The sequence below is a fragment of the Urocampus carinirostris genome, chromosome 8 (genome assembly GCF_059441175.1).
Source record: "Urocampus carinirostris isolate Australia breed hairy pipefish chromosome 8, RoL_Ucar_1.0, whole genome shotgun sequence".
NCBI classification, from domain to species: Eukaryota; Metazoa; Chordata; class Actinopteri; order Syngnathiformes; family Syngnathidae; genus Urocampus; species Urocampus carinirostris.
In genome coordinates this window covers 22751278-22768419 of record NC_142356.1, presented here as the reverse complement: position 1 = coordinate 22768419, position 17142 = coordinate 22751278, and the positions used below count along the sequence as shown (strand labels likewise).

Genomic DNA, 17142 nt, shown 5'->3' with positions numbered 1-17142 from the left:
TATTGAGAACCTGCGCACGCTGAAAAGACTTGAATTTTTATTTCGATACAGGAACAAAGCTGCTGCATTATCACACAGTTGATAAAAGACTGATTTCAATTTGGCTTTTGTAAATGTCACCACCTAACCATTGTGTTGCCCCTCTCAAGGTTCACCAGAGGACGGCGGCAAACCGTTCCAGTGTCCTGTATGCGGCTTGGTTATCAAGCGCAAAAGCTACTGGAAGAGACACATGGTAATCCACACAGGCTTGAAAAGCCACCAATGTCCGCTGTGTCCCTTCCGCTGTGCCCGCAAAGACAATCTCAAGTCCCACATGAAGGTGAGGTTGATCCTTACACACTAATGTGAACATGAACATGTATGTAGTTTTGCAGAAAGAACCCACAAAAGGTTTTTTTTTTGACCCTCATACCCCACAACGTTTTTTACTTTGTTTTAACTATTTTGAAAGAAAAAAAACGTTTAAAATAATTAATTAAATTTGTTTTAAACGATGGCCATAAATTTTCCTTTTGTTAAAAACAACCAAAACAAGTATTCTATATCAGGGGTCACCAATCTTTTTGAGGCTGAGAGCTACTTGTTATTGATTAGTGTGAAATGATACCAGATTGATGTGCATTTGTGAAATAACAAATTATGTTATTACTATGTTATTATGTTGTTACCAGGTTGCAATTATTAGAAGTAGGGGTAACAATAGGCTCAGTCAACCACTAAAACATCATAGCAGTTAAATATTAAATCTTCTAGGGAATCTCAATGACACATCACTGGTGAGCTTTTTTTCAGAACAAGTCGACTGGCTACTCAGACTAGGCCAGCCGGCACCACGTTTGTGACCCCTGTTGTATATTGTTGAAAAGAACCTTGTAATTTATTTTAAATAACTCAAAAACTAGGTCTTTCTACGCAAACCATTGATTTTTAATACAAAACACTGAAACATTGTTTATGACAACCCAAAAATGTGTATAAAACATTTCCCATCAATTAGGCGGTGCACAAAAAAGCCCCGAAAATGTGATTCACTTCTTTTAGAACAGGGGTCTTCAATGTGGTGCCCACTGGCACCAAGGTACCCCCTAAGGACAGTTGAGGTGCCGGTGGGCCTGTTCTGAAAATAGCTCATTGGTGCAGGGTCATTGTGATTTTTCCAGTAAAATTATTTTTTGGGTGGTTGACGTGAGTCATAACAACATAATAATTACATATGAGTTTTTTATTTCAACCCAAGTTAAGTCGTGTTTATTTGTATAGCCCTTAATCACTAAGAGTCTCAAAGGGCTGCCCAGACCACAGATTATTGGAAACCACAGACTATTATGACACCATCCCCTGATCTAAAACCTACATGAGGGCAAGGAAAAACTCAAAAACCGCAACATGAGGAAAATGAAGAAATCAGAATTGAGCATCAAGCTCAGCAGTGTGTCACTTGAATCAAGGATTCAGCATAAGAGCCTTGGTTCTGTTTTCAGAAGCAATTTAGCATAATTAAACTATTTTTATTTTTAAAAAGTATTTTAGCAAGCAAATCTAAGATGATAAGCATGATCTCAAATTAACATCTTGTTGTCCAGGCATATTAAAAAAACAAATTGTACAGCACACCCCTTTAGTTACTCATTCAATACTGAATCCTATATTGCCCAAGTAAATAAGATACAATTTTTAAGCTCTATCAGTGGCATATAAGAAACTGTTAGAAATGCATATGAAACAGGGTGCCTTTGTACTAATTAGTAACAAACAGCGCTCAGCTCGAAAAAGGTTAAAAACCCCTGTTTTATAACAACACACAAGTTTTAGCTGTTTTGTACGAACAATTCATAAACTGTTTTTTTTTTTTTTTTTTTTTTTACCTAACTTTGACTATTTTTGACCCATGTGTTTTTGGTGTACAGGCATTATAAGGTCTGTCTGTAGAACTGCAGTGGTAGTTCTAAACTGCTAATGGTTCTTTTTATCACTGTGTCATTGTACGAAAATGCTTTTTTCATTTGACATGTCTCCTTCTTCTGCCAGGTACATCAACACCAAGACCGGGGTGAGACGTTCCAGTGTGAGCTTTGTCCATTCACTTCCTCTCGTCACTTCAGTCTGAAGCTTCACATGCGCTGCCACCAGCACTTTCCCCGAAATGATGTTAAGGTGAAAGAAGAGCTCACTACTGACACCGAGGGCGAAGGTTCCCTAATGGGTGATGGCAGCAATACAGCTGACCCAAAGGGGACCCAGGTGTCCCCGCTGCACCATGACGCCCGTTTGCAGTCCCCACCAAGAGAGGCGTCCTCCAATCACGTTCACATCAAGGAGGAGCCTCTAGAGAGAGATCTATCCGTGCTGTCCCCATTTAGTTTGGGCAGAGAGCGACCCAGGAGCAGCACCAATTCCTCGGAGCTACTGGGAATCTGTCCTAGTGTTGGGTTACGCGCAAGCCCTAGTGGTCCAACCACCGCCTCGCTCTTTAGCCCGGACATCACAACCAAGACGGCTACTGATTTGCTTATGAAGCTATCAGGTTGGTACATGATATGAATACCATTTGGTGCTTTATTTTAGTTATTTCATGGCAAACGCCAACAAGGCTGCCACTCCTTCCAGCATTTTTCAATTACCTTTAGTGGAGCAGGAAAATCATTTTTTGCAAGGATGCGACCTGCATCCAATCTGATAAAGTCCGTCTCAAAGGCACATATCTGTTTTTTTCACACCAGAAGCAGACCACTTTTATATGTGGTCCTAAATCCGATACATATCTGATCTTTTGGAATGTGAGTCCTGTGTGAACGGTCGACGCAAATTCATGCGACCTGCACGTCGTCGGTAGGCGGCCGAGGTCATTATTCTGCGTTCAACGGGGCGGGAGGAAGCAGGGACAAATCAACATCCATGGCGAACAAAAACACATAGTGTGTTATAAATTCACACATTTGTGGCAAATCTTTATTTTGTAACTCGCAGAAAGGCTAAGATGTTTCTCGGCGTCACAGCTAGAAACGAGCAGGGCGCTCATTAACAAAGCGATAGTATCCTTTAGTGGTAATTAACAATATTTACATTTAAATCGCACTGCATGGATAACATTTCAATGGGCGAAAAGCGAGGTTTTGGATTTAATTATATTTGGTGGGTCAACGCTCCGCCGTTAACATCCATGAGTACTTTCGCAAACATGAGGGCATTGCATGTCACGTGACCCCCACTGCGCATGCAGGACATTTGAAGTGTTCACACAGGCGTTCACTATCACAAACAAGTCACATTCAGTTGGAACTGTGAAGAGTCACAAAAACACCAGCTCTCACCCAAAAATCAGAATTGAGCATCAAGCTCTGCAATGTGTCACTTGATTCAAGGATTCAGCATAAGCGCCTTGGTTCTGTTTTAAGAAGCAATTTAGCATAATTTTTTTTTTTTTTTTTTTTTAAAGTATTTAGCAAGCAAATCTAAGATGATAAGCATGATCTCAAATTAACATCTTGTTGTCCAAGCATATTAAAATAAACAAATTCCACAGCCCACTCTTTTAGTGACTGATTCGATGCTGATCCCATATTGTCCAAGTAAATAAAAGATACATTTTTTCAGCTCTATAAGTGTCTTATCTGTAACGTGTTGGTGTTGAAACTTGATCAGTTGGAGCAACAGCGGTCCCCAAACCTTTTGTACAACGGACCGTTTTGATGTCTATATTCTCATAGCCCGGCCTAATAACAAATGTATATATAATGACAAAATCCACTGTGTAATCACTAGACCACTAGGGATATGCATGAAATACGAAAAAAGCATTTTTTTAGTTCATCTTTAAACCATTTTTACCTACAGTACCACATTGTTGAATATGTGGGGCCATGATTGAAATCATTTATTAACAACATAAACTAAATTCAGAACAACCAAAATAAAATTTACATGGTATATTTACAATATATTTCATGAAGGGTTCTAAAAGAAGCAGGGCTCAGATCTTTTTAAAACAATGGCACAATTACAGGGGTCAAGGAAGGTGAATTTCATTCGGGATTTCAAAAACTGCCAAAGCTAGATTGAGTGTGTGTTCATTCTTTCTATTGTATAGTATATTTATAATGTAATTTTTATTTTGGTACTAGGTTCATACGTTACATTGTCAATAAATGATTTCATTCATGGCTCCAAGTATTCAACAATATTGTACAATGAGTAAAGGTGGTGTGATGATGAGATAACATCTAATTCCTTTTTCCATTTCATCACCTTCCTAATAGTTGGAATTCGGAGATCTCAACGCTGCTATCTTGATTCTAATTCCCTTTGAATCAATCCATCCATCCATCCATTATCTGCACTGCTTATCCTCAGTAGGGTTGCGGGAGTGCTGGAGGCCATCCCAGCTATCTTCGGGCAGTGGGCAGGGGAAACCCTGAACTGGTTGCCAGCCAGTTGCGGGGCACATATAGACAGACAACTCACTCGCTCATTCACACCTCGGGACAATTTGGACCAGCCAATTAACCTGACATTCATGTTTTTGGAATGTGGGAGGAAACCGCAGTGCCCGGAGGAAACCCACGCAAGCATGGGGAGAACATGCAAACTCCACACGGGAGGTTCGATCTCATGATCTTAGAACTGTGCCGTATATTAACACGTAAAATTCAGTCACTCTAAATATGTTAGCTACATTTTTTAAATATTTTGGGCTAATCTTGAATGTTTAGGAACGCGGGATATTTTAAACCTTTCCCTGCAACCTCAAATGCAACACTTTCAGTTATGCAAACTCCACACAGGAAGGTTCGCACTAACCACTGCCCTGCCTTTCTTCTTCCTTTGAATCCAATGGTGTGCAAATGTGGTCAGCAATATTTTTCAACTGATCAAACCATAGAATAAATACGGTAATATAAAACAATGACTACCGAGCGTTGTGTATTACATGCACCCAAACTTTGAGTTCTTCTCTGGGTGCAAAAAAATTCACATTTAATATGGTATTAGTAAGAAATTAAGCAACATTTTGTTCCTTAATAAGGCAACTTGTATTTATTTCTGTGCGTCCCAGTACCAAACAACCCACAGCTGGATACTGGTCTGTACCCCGGTGGTTGCTGACTATTTGTATACAATACTAAATAGCCAAGTGGCACATATCTTGTCCGAATGTTGGTTCCTCTAAAACCTGTGTCTGCAAATTCCTTTTTTTCTCAACAATGTGCCTTTTCTGACACCTTTTCTGATAGAAAAAAAAAAATCCATGTTGTATAACAATGCCCCACTCGATCACACTAGTTCATTTGACAGCAGAGTTGATATGTCACTCACGTTTTCCTGTTTTACTAAGACCTTCACAGTGAACTGTGAACCATTCATTGCATGAAGACAAATTCATAGCCTGGCACCTTGGGGTTTGTTATATAAGCATCCGAGCATATAAAAATGAATTTGAACTGCTTTGCAATACAGTTTGAAATAATAAGGAGCTACCTTTCTGATGATTAATTGATTTTTATTAGTAACAATTATTCAGGCAAACTTGGCCAACTTACTGTTGTTATGGATTGTTAAGTTATGATGTTGTTTAGAAGCTTTTTGTAGTGTTGTGGAATATGAAAAGAGGCACTCAGAAATGACGCCAGGATTGATGGGAAAAGGTTAGTTAAGGTTCAGCAGCGAGGTCGAGGCTACGCCTGCCAATCTTGCGCTTAATGCTGTATAATTAGATTGGGATCTTCTTGAAAAAATGAGAACATTAGATTAATTAAAAATGTATGCATAATTCATAATTAAAAAGGAATTTATAATTTGAAATGATTAGCGCCCTTGGCTCACCATCATGTGACCCAGCCTGGATATGCCAGGGGGGGACTAGGACAGCTCACTTAAGTAACCGCCCACCTCAATAACCCTACCACTTCCCTCTCAGTGCCCCCAACTCCAAATGGCTGCCCCCCGGGTGCCAGTTGCACTCCACTCCCAGACTGCACAATCAAGCCCTGGCTTCTCCAGGGAGGAGCAAGCGGTGACTCCATCCAATGTCAGTCCAGTGTCATGCAGCGGGCAGCTTAAATCAGGGTCGTTATTGAAGGTGAATTTGGGTGAATATAAAAAAAATCAAAAAGACGTGATGATTATGGACTGAAATGAATACACATCCTTTGATCACAAAGTATCAACTTTGTCATAGGGGTCAAGGAAGGTGAGGGAGTTCCTTTCGGGATTCCGGAATCTGACGAAACTTTATTGAGTGTGTTCACGGGTATCTTATTCTTTCTACTTTTTACACCCCCTGTTCCCTGCCTGAGTCCCCCAAGGCTGAGCAAGGGAGGCAGAGGGTGAAAGATATAGAGACCTGACAGATGAAGTGACATCTGAACAAATTAGTGAGTGAGAGAAGGCAAAGCGCGGGGAAATGCGTCCACTTTCAAAGACATGAACAAGACAGTGAACTCCTGCTGAACTCTTTTGTAATAAAAATATTTGGGGGAGTTTTTCTTTATTCTGAGCAGCGCATGGATCCCACTTCTGACTATCAAAATGAAAACCTAAATAATGTATTCAAATTGTCCCTGGAGTCAGTCGTACATCTTCTCAATCTCTCTATCCATCCATTATATGGCACTGCTTATCCTATGTAGGGTCGTGGGGGTGCTGGAGTCCTCGGGCAGTGGGCAGGGGACACCCTGAACTGGTATGCAGCCAGTCGCTGCATATGAATAACCTATATTTCATGTTGACAATATCATTCACACCTAGGGACAACTTTGACTGTCTAATTACCCTGGAATGTGGGAGGAAAACAGAGTATGGAGGAAACCCACCCAAGTACGGGGTTGGTAGTCTGGATTTGAACCCCTGACCTCAGAACTGTGCTGCGGACGTGCAAGCCACTCTGCTGCTGTGCCGCCCCACATTCTCTTTTTTTTTTTAATTGAACAGATGATGAATTCCACTTCTCTCATCATTTTTATATGGAAAAAAGACCAGATGCTTCATTAGTCTTAAACACAGTATCTTCTCTAGTCTTTTGAGCTGGATAACTGTATCCTGCTTCTGATTCTATGCTTCAATCTAATAACGATTATTGTACAGAAAACGTACAGACTGAAAATCCTGTCATTGGTTCACGGTTTACAGATCCCTCAACTGCATTGGTTGTTGGGGCACGAATGAGGATGCAACTATGAACAGCTTTCTCCACTGTTGACTGTTCCTGGCCTGTTTTTTGGGTGTAAGAGTCCATGTCTCGCAAGCGTAGAGGAAGATAAAAGTCACCAGCGGTTACATGAGTTTTATCTTTGAGTTTATTGCTATGTTCTTGTCCCTCCAGATGGTTTTAAGTCTGGCAAGTTCAGCTGTGGTTTGAGCTTTCCTGGCCATGGTGACAGGTTCTAGATATATGTGATTGAAGGTGGTGTTTGAGTGATACCTTTGGGATTGTTGTCATTACTTTAGTTTTTTTCTGTGCTGATCACCACAAGAGATACCTTTTCTCAGCAATTTTTCAAACTTGGTTGGTCACAGATTTACATTTTGACTTTAATTTACGATTCAAATATAAATTAAACACAATTTCTGGGAGTGCTGGGGAGAGTGCTAGTGCTTTCCATTGCAGCAATAAACTTTGATCTTGTATGGCGATATAGTGACACAGCCGCCAGCCATCTAGTGTGATACACATTTTGATTTTATGATGAAAGCCACGCCACCCCTTCCCTTCCCGGTGCCCAGTAGACCAGAGTTAATCATGTGGGCATCCCATCCCCCATGCTACACTGACTTAGGCACAGCGAGCTTGACCTTGGCTTGGTGTGAGTAATTGGCATGGGTGTTGTGGGAGGTGTTGTAGCTCTTATGATTGTTGTTCCCTCCCAGGAGAATACTGTGAATATAATGCCTTCCTTATACTGCAGCAAGCACGGCAGGCAGAAATAAAACGGTATGTCATGCATGCAATATTAAGAACAGAAGTACTGAAGTGTGCTTATAGGTCTCATGTTTTTAGTCCCAAATGCAGTGAATTGCGAGTTATGCTGGAATTTGGTGATGATTTAAATTTAAATGGAGTGGGTCCATTATAAACTAATGGCAAAGCAGGATGGTTAGATTGAATTGAAAGATAACATTGTCGTCCGTTGGCTAATCTACAGGGAGGAAAGCCATCAAATTAAAGTAAGCTATTTTAACTCAAAAGGAAAATGTTGATGCTGCTTTAATAGAATATTGGTGAGTTTTTTTCACAACTTTATATTTTTACTTAACTCCAACTAGCATTATGATCAAATGAGATTGTTTTTTAAGCGTAAACTAATTTGCTGTTAAGTATTATACAGTTATGTTTGTGGTTGCAAAAATTGGCTATTAGTAATTCTGTCAAACAAAGTGATGTTTCAAGCCTTGAGTCCAACACATTTAAATTATTTTGTTAAAGCAACGATCAGAAGTGATGCTTCTCCCATGGGCTCTAGGTTAAATGTAGCCAAATATATTTGCCAATTGCCAAGTGTTAATATTAGCTTATGTTTACCTAACTGCAAATGAAAAAAAAAATGCAAAGTTGAGCCACCACTGGATGCTGCATCTGTAATTTAGGTGAACCATGATTTATTGGGAAAAAAAATTCCAGTTGACATAAGTGTCTCACACAAGTAGAAGAAAGTCGAAACGCATGGACAAATATTCATAGTAGAGTGGGCAAGTGCGATGAAGTGGGCGTGCTCATGATATAATGAAAACAGTCTGTCCTTGTTGACATTGTATTTAATACATTTGGAGTTCTTGTCTCCTTTGTCACTGTCTATGTACAGTAATGCATCGTGAACTAGAATAGCCATACCATTTACTGCTCCAGATGAGAGCACATACACTGGAAGCCCCTTTGAGTGTGACCTCTCTTGTCCATACATCTCATCTGCAGAAATCTGTATCACTGTCCCGTGTCTAGTGTGCTGTCAGTTCCTGTTGGGCTCTCAAACCTGCCGTGCAGCCCTGTGCTTTTCCCCTTCTTCCTCCAGTATTAAACAGCAGCCAATTGTCAGAGGGGGAGCAGGCCGGCGTGACAGAGGTGGAAAGCTAATGAAGTTATTTGACGGCGGGCCTGGCCGTGGAGCGAGAGGTGAGACGCGGCGGACAACCGCCTGGCAGTTAGACGGATGAGGCGCGAGGCGAAAAAGCAGGAGGCGGCGGAGGCACAGGCAAAAAGAACACCGATGTATGTAGCGTCGGTGGCAGGTGTCAGAAGGCTGTGATAACACGCAGACAAACTGATAGTGTCGTCGCGCCGCAGAAAGGGAGCTGGGTCGGTAGCTCAAGATGGCCACTCACCCAGAAAGACACCGCCGTCTGCTTCTCTGCTAGCTTCACAAGTTGACATGAGAAAAAAGTCGATGCTTCTCTCTATGATAAGTTCATGTGATCCTTAGTCCTTAGAACCAAGTCCTGGTTGGCTTTTCTAAAACTTAAAGTTGTCCTTTGACATAAAAGGTGCACTTGCTTTATGTTATTAAGATATCACATTTATTAGTATATAACGCACACTTTTTGTACCTAAAAACTCTTCTTTGGTACCTGTTTTACACATGGTTTTATGGTAGTACATTACCGTATATGAGCAGAGATTGCACAACATTAGATGCACCTGGATTCGAAACCCAGTGATCGCAGCGGTGAGAGCACCATTTCTTTGCCACTAGACACCGAGGGTTTAAGGCTTGAGCTTTTATCTCATTACAATACTTTTATTGCACCTCCTTGTTGAATACATAGGGCCATGGCTTAAATAATTTATCGACAACATCAACTATAAACACAATACCAACAAAAAAATTACAGCGTATTTATTTAATGTGTTCAAAGACTCATTTAGTGTCATCACATCTTTTAAATCATGGCCCTATGTATGCAGCAACGTGGTACCGTGAGTAAAATTACTGTGATGATTAAATAAAATCTAATGCCTATTATTCTATTGGTTTAGTGCAGGGGTCTTTAACCTATTAGTCTCTTCCCGGTATTGCAGTACCTCCGGGAACGGTGCATTCGCAATGATCGCAGCAAGGCTTTAGGGCTAGGACCTTAGCTTGGCCTTTTGGCTCCTAGGTTTTGTAGCGTACTATGAACTGACCGATAAAACGGATAATGGATAATGAATAACGAAGATAGAACAATAACCCTTAAAAACCCCACATAATGAAATTGTGAATATGCTTGATTGCTATTAGGATTTTCGAGAAGGGTTGTTCAAACCTCACATTGTGTTTGCTGTTAAATGTCATATTGAAATATAATATTGTGAATGTGCCTTATTGCTGTTGAGATTGTCATGATTGTTTTCTGTTATTAGTGTCAATAAATTTGTTCAAACCAAAAAACATATGGCTTGGAGATAAAACTGAGACTCAACAATTACTTAATTTGTTATTACATACGGAGTAGATTGTCGTATGTAAAAAGCCCATACAATACTGAGTGATTAGGGTTCGTCCAGGTCACATTTTTAACTACAGTTTACAGTCACGGCATCACACTAACAGTCTCTGTTTTGGCTGCAAATAGCTAAATAATCCTTTATATGGAAGGTGATTATACCATCTGTTCATTGTTGAGACACTTTATGATGAAAAACCACATAAGAAACTTCCCACACCCAAAATCTCTACCAAAGCACCCAAGTAGTTTGATTGGGTGAGCAGTAGGACTGGAAGGAGCTATACACAGGGCACGCGCACTACTTCTCGTCCAGCCCTGTCTGCACTAAAGGTAAATACGTTGGTATCCTCATTTGCAGTAGTTAGTGACACTTTTACAAAAGAACTTTGCTCGCTCTTTGTTTTGAAAACAAATTATTTCGGACGAAAATTAACATCAACAATTTTGACTAACTCATTGATAGGGACGGCTTTTAAGTGGTATATATTGATTTGGGAAACAGGCTCTGGCATTATTGTTAATTAAACATTTTATCAAATTATCAAACATCACTCAGTGAAAAAAAATGTGCTGAAGAATAAGCTTTTGTCTCGAGAGAGGGTTTGGCGGTTTTGTTGACGTTTGTCTTAAAATCTATGGTGAGACTCCCTAAAAAAATGTAAATATTTTTGCCTTTATGGCTCTCTGGTTCAAAAAGGTTCCCGACCCCTGGTCTAGTGATTAAGCATCGGCGCTCTCTCTGCCGCGATCCGGGTGGAATCACTTTGCGATAGTTCTTCACTAACTTTTCTATCCTGAAATATTTAGTTTGAGCTTAGTGATAGTGAAAGAAAATGTATATACTGATTTTTCGTCAAAGAATCAGGAATTTGAATTATAAACAAATAAATACAGTAATTGTAAATGAATACAAACACAAAAACAGTTTTGAATTTTTTGATTTTCTAGTACAGAGGTGGCAGCACGGCGGTTGGGTGGTTGTCGCAGAGCCTGGCAGTGCAGAGGTCCAGGGTTCGATTCCAGCTGCCGTGGCCTCCCTATGCGGAGTTTGCATGTTATCCCTGTGTTTCCTCCCACATTACGAAAGCATGCATGTCATGTTGATTGGCTGGTCCAAATTGTCCCTAAGTGTTAATGAGAGAGGGTGAGATTTCTGTCTCTGTGAGCCCTGCGACTGGCGGGCAACCAGTTCAGGGTGTCCCCTCCCCACTGCCCAAGGACAGCTAGGATGGACTCCAGTACTCTCCGTGACCCTAGTGAAGATAAGCGGCCAAGAAAATAAATAAATAAATAGTACAGGGGTATCCAAAGTGGTGCCCACGGGTACTTAAGTAAAATGATTTATTTTGTGGTTGACTTGATCGATTTAGCCTGACTTGAAACAATTGTTGTTGTCATTTATTTATTCTGAATATGTGTCACAAGCAGTGCAAGGCTTCCTGATCATTGTCAAAACATTTCAGAAAATCTAAACATGTAAAAACGGAAAAAAGAAAAATGAGAAAGCTTACACAAAGATAAAGTAATGGAAAATAAAATACATTTTCAGAAATGAGTAAGAAGCATAGCTTATTAGCTCTCACCCCTTTACAAAAACAAAACAAATATATATTCATGTATACACTGACATACAGTACATGCATATAAACATATAAAATCCTACATGTATATTAACTCATACAATTCCAAATGTATACTTTCACATGGATATATATATATATACACACACATATATATATATATATATTACATATTCACATACATGTATTTAAATATACCCATACTCACATTTTATATAATATATATTACATGTTAAATATACATATACACATTCAGAAATGTATCCATTATCTGCACCGCTTATCCTCGGTAGGGTCACAGGGGTGCTGGAGCCCATCCCAGCCATTCCCGGACAGTGGTCAGGGGACACCCTGAACCTGGTTGCCAGGGCACACAGAGACAGACAACTCACTCACTCATTCACACCTAGGAACAATTTCGACCGGCCAATTAACCTGACATGCATGTTTTTGGAATGTGGGAGGAAACTGGAGTGCCTAGAGGAAACCCACGCAAGCACGGGGAAAACATGCAAACTCCACACAGAAGGTTCGATCTCATGACCTCAGAACTGTGCAGCACACACGCTAACCACTGCGTCGCGGTGCTGCCCATATTCACAAATATATATACGTATATATATATATATATATATATATATACATACACATAAATCAATTCCTTAGCAATTGTTCATGTTCATTCTCCTTTATAACCAGTATCACATTTTGTGATGAATATTTTTAATTTGCTTCAGCTCCTCATATACTGTAGATAGTTCCATAGTTTGACACCAGCTTTAGAAATGCAGAATATTTTCAATGATGTTCTTACATTTAAGATTTAGAATAGAATAGAATAGAATATACCTTTATTGTCATTGTTACAAAATGGGTTAACATATTGTGACAACGACATTGGGCATGACACTCCAGTTTTACACATTCACAGTGAGGTATGAGCCAAGAAGATAAAGGAACAGAGAAGATAAGGTTATAAAACAAGGGGGATAAGGCTATAGTTATAATTTACATGGTATTTACACAAGAAATGTCGGCATGTGGGATGTTACATACAGTGTTCTCGTGATACCGTTGGTATCGTAAGGGTTGTGCAATATTGCATTTGGTGCAAAGTCATCATAGTGCAAAAAAATAGGAACAAGTTATTTCTCCCTCATAACTCATACCCCTCCTCCCAAGTTCTTAATGTGTTTTGAATATTTTGTGGTAATAACCTGTTTTTGCTTTATACATGATAATTGATGCTAATTAACCTGGTAATAACATAATAACAAAAAAGATGTTATTTTAAAAATACATGTATAAGGGTGCCGCTTTGCTTTATATATTAAACATATACGACAAAAGACTATCCTTGCGCCTTATAATTTTGTGTGCCTTATTTTGTGGAAAATACGGTGTGTTTAATCAGGAAACTAAAACATAGAGTACCTTTTTATTTACGACTACTCTTCTTTACAAAACATAAGACTATAAGTGTACTATATTAGAGTCAATATACATGACAGAATTGATAACATTCAAACAAATAGCAGTACTGTGGCGACATTCAGGGAATTTACTTGGGTACTTGAGATGGCCAGTCACCCATAAACGCACCCTCCGCCTGCTTCTCGGCTCACTTCACAAGATGACATGCGAGAATAACTGGACACTCGTCACCCTGTTGTGTTTGTGAGTTTACGAAGGAAAAAAGGTTCCAGTGTTAATTCAGCTTTGCTGGGATTTTGAATTGTTATTTATGTCCAATGCTTGTTTTATTGTTCAGGAGAATGTTACAAGTTCGAAAGATGGATTAGTATGCTCTGAGGAAATGCAGTATATGGCACATTTCAAGTCTTTTTACAGAATCTGTAAAGGTATTAACAGATTAGGATGCTTGTTTTTCATCAATTTAAATCTTAGGTTTTTAAGCACCACACATATATATTAAAAGGCCCGTCAAAATTACAAAAAGGCAATAAAATACAATCTGCTTAATGCCCATTTATCAAACTGGTTAAAAGAAGCCTCTGAGCTGGGATGTTAATGCAACTCGCCTCACAATAAGTAGCGCTTTAGCAAATAGTGGACTTGTCTTACCACAGTTTGGCTTTTTTCAGCCTAGCCTAAAACTCGCTAATGTGAATGTATAGCTTCAAGACATTTGCATTACGTCACTAATGTTTCTTCCACAATAGTGGTTTTGCATTAGGTTGCCCATTCTAGGACCCAAATTTTGTCTCTTTGATGTTATTTTTTGGGGCTGAACGGTAGCAGCAGAACCCAATTCTAAACAATCTCCAAAATGTTTCTGCTGTGGCCACTGTCTTGTAATAAACAGTGCTGTCGTTAAATTAATCAATGAACGTCTGCCATTTGATTTGGTTGTTGTTGTGTGTGTTCTTTGCGATGGACTTATAACTGTTTTTCTTTTTTAATCGCAGAATTTGCTGCCACATTCTTACTGTGAGACATCATCTCACCATTGTATGTCTAGCTCTTAATGATCTGACGTATTTTACATAACATCAGGGAGGTTGTTCGTCTTGCTACTAGTTTATTCACATAATTTGGTCCGAGAGACTAAAGGAGAGTACCAACAGGGCAGAATATGATTCCCTTGTTAGCACCCGCTCAATTGATACACCGTCCTCATCCACTCAGATCACACTCATGCGCAAAAAGGACATAGAGCAAATTCATAGAAGAAAATGGATCATAGAGGATTTTATGTTACCACCAAAAGTATGAATTGGCAACAAAAGTGTGGTACACGTGGTTACGTTTCCGTTTTTTCAAGATGATTGTTGAAGAACCAAAACAAAGTCAAAAGTCCTGCTCATTTCCTGTGTATTAGCAGTGTGGCAAGGTGCAGTGTGGAACCAGTGTTGTGGAAATAAGGCAAACCAACCCTCCTAACTTTGGCCATTTTATGTAAAAATACTCAAAATCACTTTCTTTATGCTTTAAAATTAAGGCTGTTCATTTTTCCTTATGGTTTAAATATCTGTTCTGCTGCTGTGTGTGTTTATGCCTGTAATGTTTTTTTAATTTTTTGTAAAGTGGAGGAGCAAATGCCCTGTCCCCAACTGATTCAACATGGCCTGACAAGCTTTTAATTAGAGGACGTCCTTCCAGGTTCCGACCAGGTTATACTTAGCTTGTCGGCCGACATCCGACGACGTGACATTTCCAACTGGTACTGGCAGTGACCCTAGCACCACTGCCCGAGAACTTGAAGGTCGTCATGCTACCGAATGCCCTCCCCACCCTGTCCTTTTATTTCTCCCTCTTGAATTACAATTGCACAACGGCTTTCCATAGTGTCACTGTGGCATCGAACACCACACGTGTGGTCTAGAATACCACCACCTGTCCCCTTTTTGCAGTGCCCTGTACCCTTTTGGCATGATGGTAATTAATCAGAGGGGCACCAAGTGCACAGATGGATGAGGCGGGATGAAAGGTTTGGCGGGCCTATGGCTGTTAGAGATGTTAGGTGCGATAGTTCGCCCTGGGATTATGAGTGTTTTTTTTTTTCCCTTTAATTTCAGTTGTAGCCAGTGGCAAATTGACCAGTGCGTGGCATGAGTGATAGTCCTCAAACAATATATCTTCGTAAGAGCTTCTCTCAGTGACAAGTTGCCAACCTAGACCATCACCCATAACATGATGTACTTTTTTTAACTTAAATTCAAGGAAAGTTGTCTTTGAACAATGTCGTGTTTTAGCTTACTGTGTAATGAGCGCGACATGAAATACAAAGCGAACTTCTATTAGAGGGTGCTCTGTGGCCAATTATTAATTATTCATCTAAGGCGGATTGGATGTGGCCCAGTTTCTCTTGAAGATGTCTGTGGAGCGTTGGTATGATGGCTTCCTGCAGAAGTTCCAGAAAGATCGTTTAGATTTTACCAGATAAGCATAACAAAAGTGTGTTTTATGAATCTAGCTGTATCCAGGTTGCTTTTGGTTCCAGTTTCTATTGTAACGGCGCTGGGACATCTATCATGGTCTTATATGCTGTGTCTGAAATTTGCTGGGTCAACTTTTTTTTTCCTGCATTATGTTACCTACGTTGCTGCTTGTCACAACCAGATCTTAATTGAAAGCTGGAACGACAATCGAATTCGAATCTAGCTATTAATGTTTTTTTAATATGTGACTGAATAGGAAGCTTGCTATTACAAAAAGACTTGAGCATTTATGTTTTTTGTCAAAGCTATTCAGACAAAAAATGTTTTATTTATTTGCCTAACAGAATGAAATGTTTTCATGTTTTTTTAGATTTGATTCTCTTCCAGACAAGTTTCTTAAATTTGGATTTATCTCCAACTTTCTTCTTTCACAGCTGCCAACCAAAGGGAGGCATTTAAGTCACCCTTCCACGTGAAGGAAGAACCCAAAACAGAGGAAGCCTTGAGTCCTAGACCAGCCTCCCAGTGTCAAATCCCACATAGCTTTCCTAGTGCAATGTGCCAGGACGATATAACGGGGTCTGCGACAGCTAACTCTGAACACCCTCGGCCCCTCAAGCCGAAGGATGAGAGTCCTCCAGCTGCAAACAGTCTACTGAGCCAAGACATCAACAACAAAGTGGCCTCTGAGTTGCTGATCAAGCTTTCAGGTAGGATGAACCCAGTCATACAGGTATGTTCATTCAAAGTCACAGCTTTGGACATGCTGTCTTTGGTTTGTTTGTGCCAAAGATGGGGGTTAAAATTACTATCAAGATTGCCATTGGACTATTACTCCATTAATATATTATAGAAAATGATTTTTCTTTTTTCCATTTTCTGCATTTTGGTAGGATATTAATTAGTCTAGTATTACATTTATTCCTAGAAAATAAGTGGTCAGATAAAAGTAAAGGAGTCATATTTTTACATTTACTCTGGCAAACAGGAATGTAAATACCGGTAACTGGTTTTCTCTATGACTTCTTGATATGTGGTCGACAATCAACACAAGAAGCGGCAACGTGACCGGTGGTTGTGTCTTAGTGTAAATGTTTTTTGTTTTCTATTTACTCGCCAATCCTTTAAGGCAGGGGTCGGTAACTTTTTTGAGAGCGATAAAAGCAAAATATATATATATATTTTTTTTGGAGAAGGGACACACCATACATTTTAAGACGGAATTCAACAAAACCACCAAA

At 39.7% G+C, this 17142-nt stretch overlaps 1 protein-coding gene across 2 annotated transcripts in view; it reads left to right on the top strand.

Moving 5' to 3' along the window:
- The window catches only part of znf827 (zinc finger protein 827), a 103808-nt gene that overhangs the window by 38036 nt on the left and 48630 nt on the right, over positions 1-17142 (top strand). For both annotated transcript variants that reach the window (XM_088342013.1, XM_088342014.1), the window contains exons 3-5: positions 150-322; positions 2032-2527; positions 16336-16611. In XM_088342013.1, the coding sequence (XP_088198139.1) occupies positions 150-322; positions 2032-2527; positions 16336-16611 (945 nt within the window). The remainder of the gene's footprint in view (positions 1-149; positions 323-2031; positions 2528-16335; positions 16612-17142) is intronic.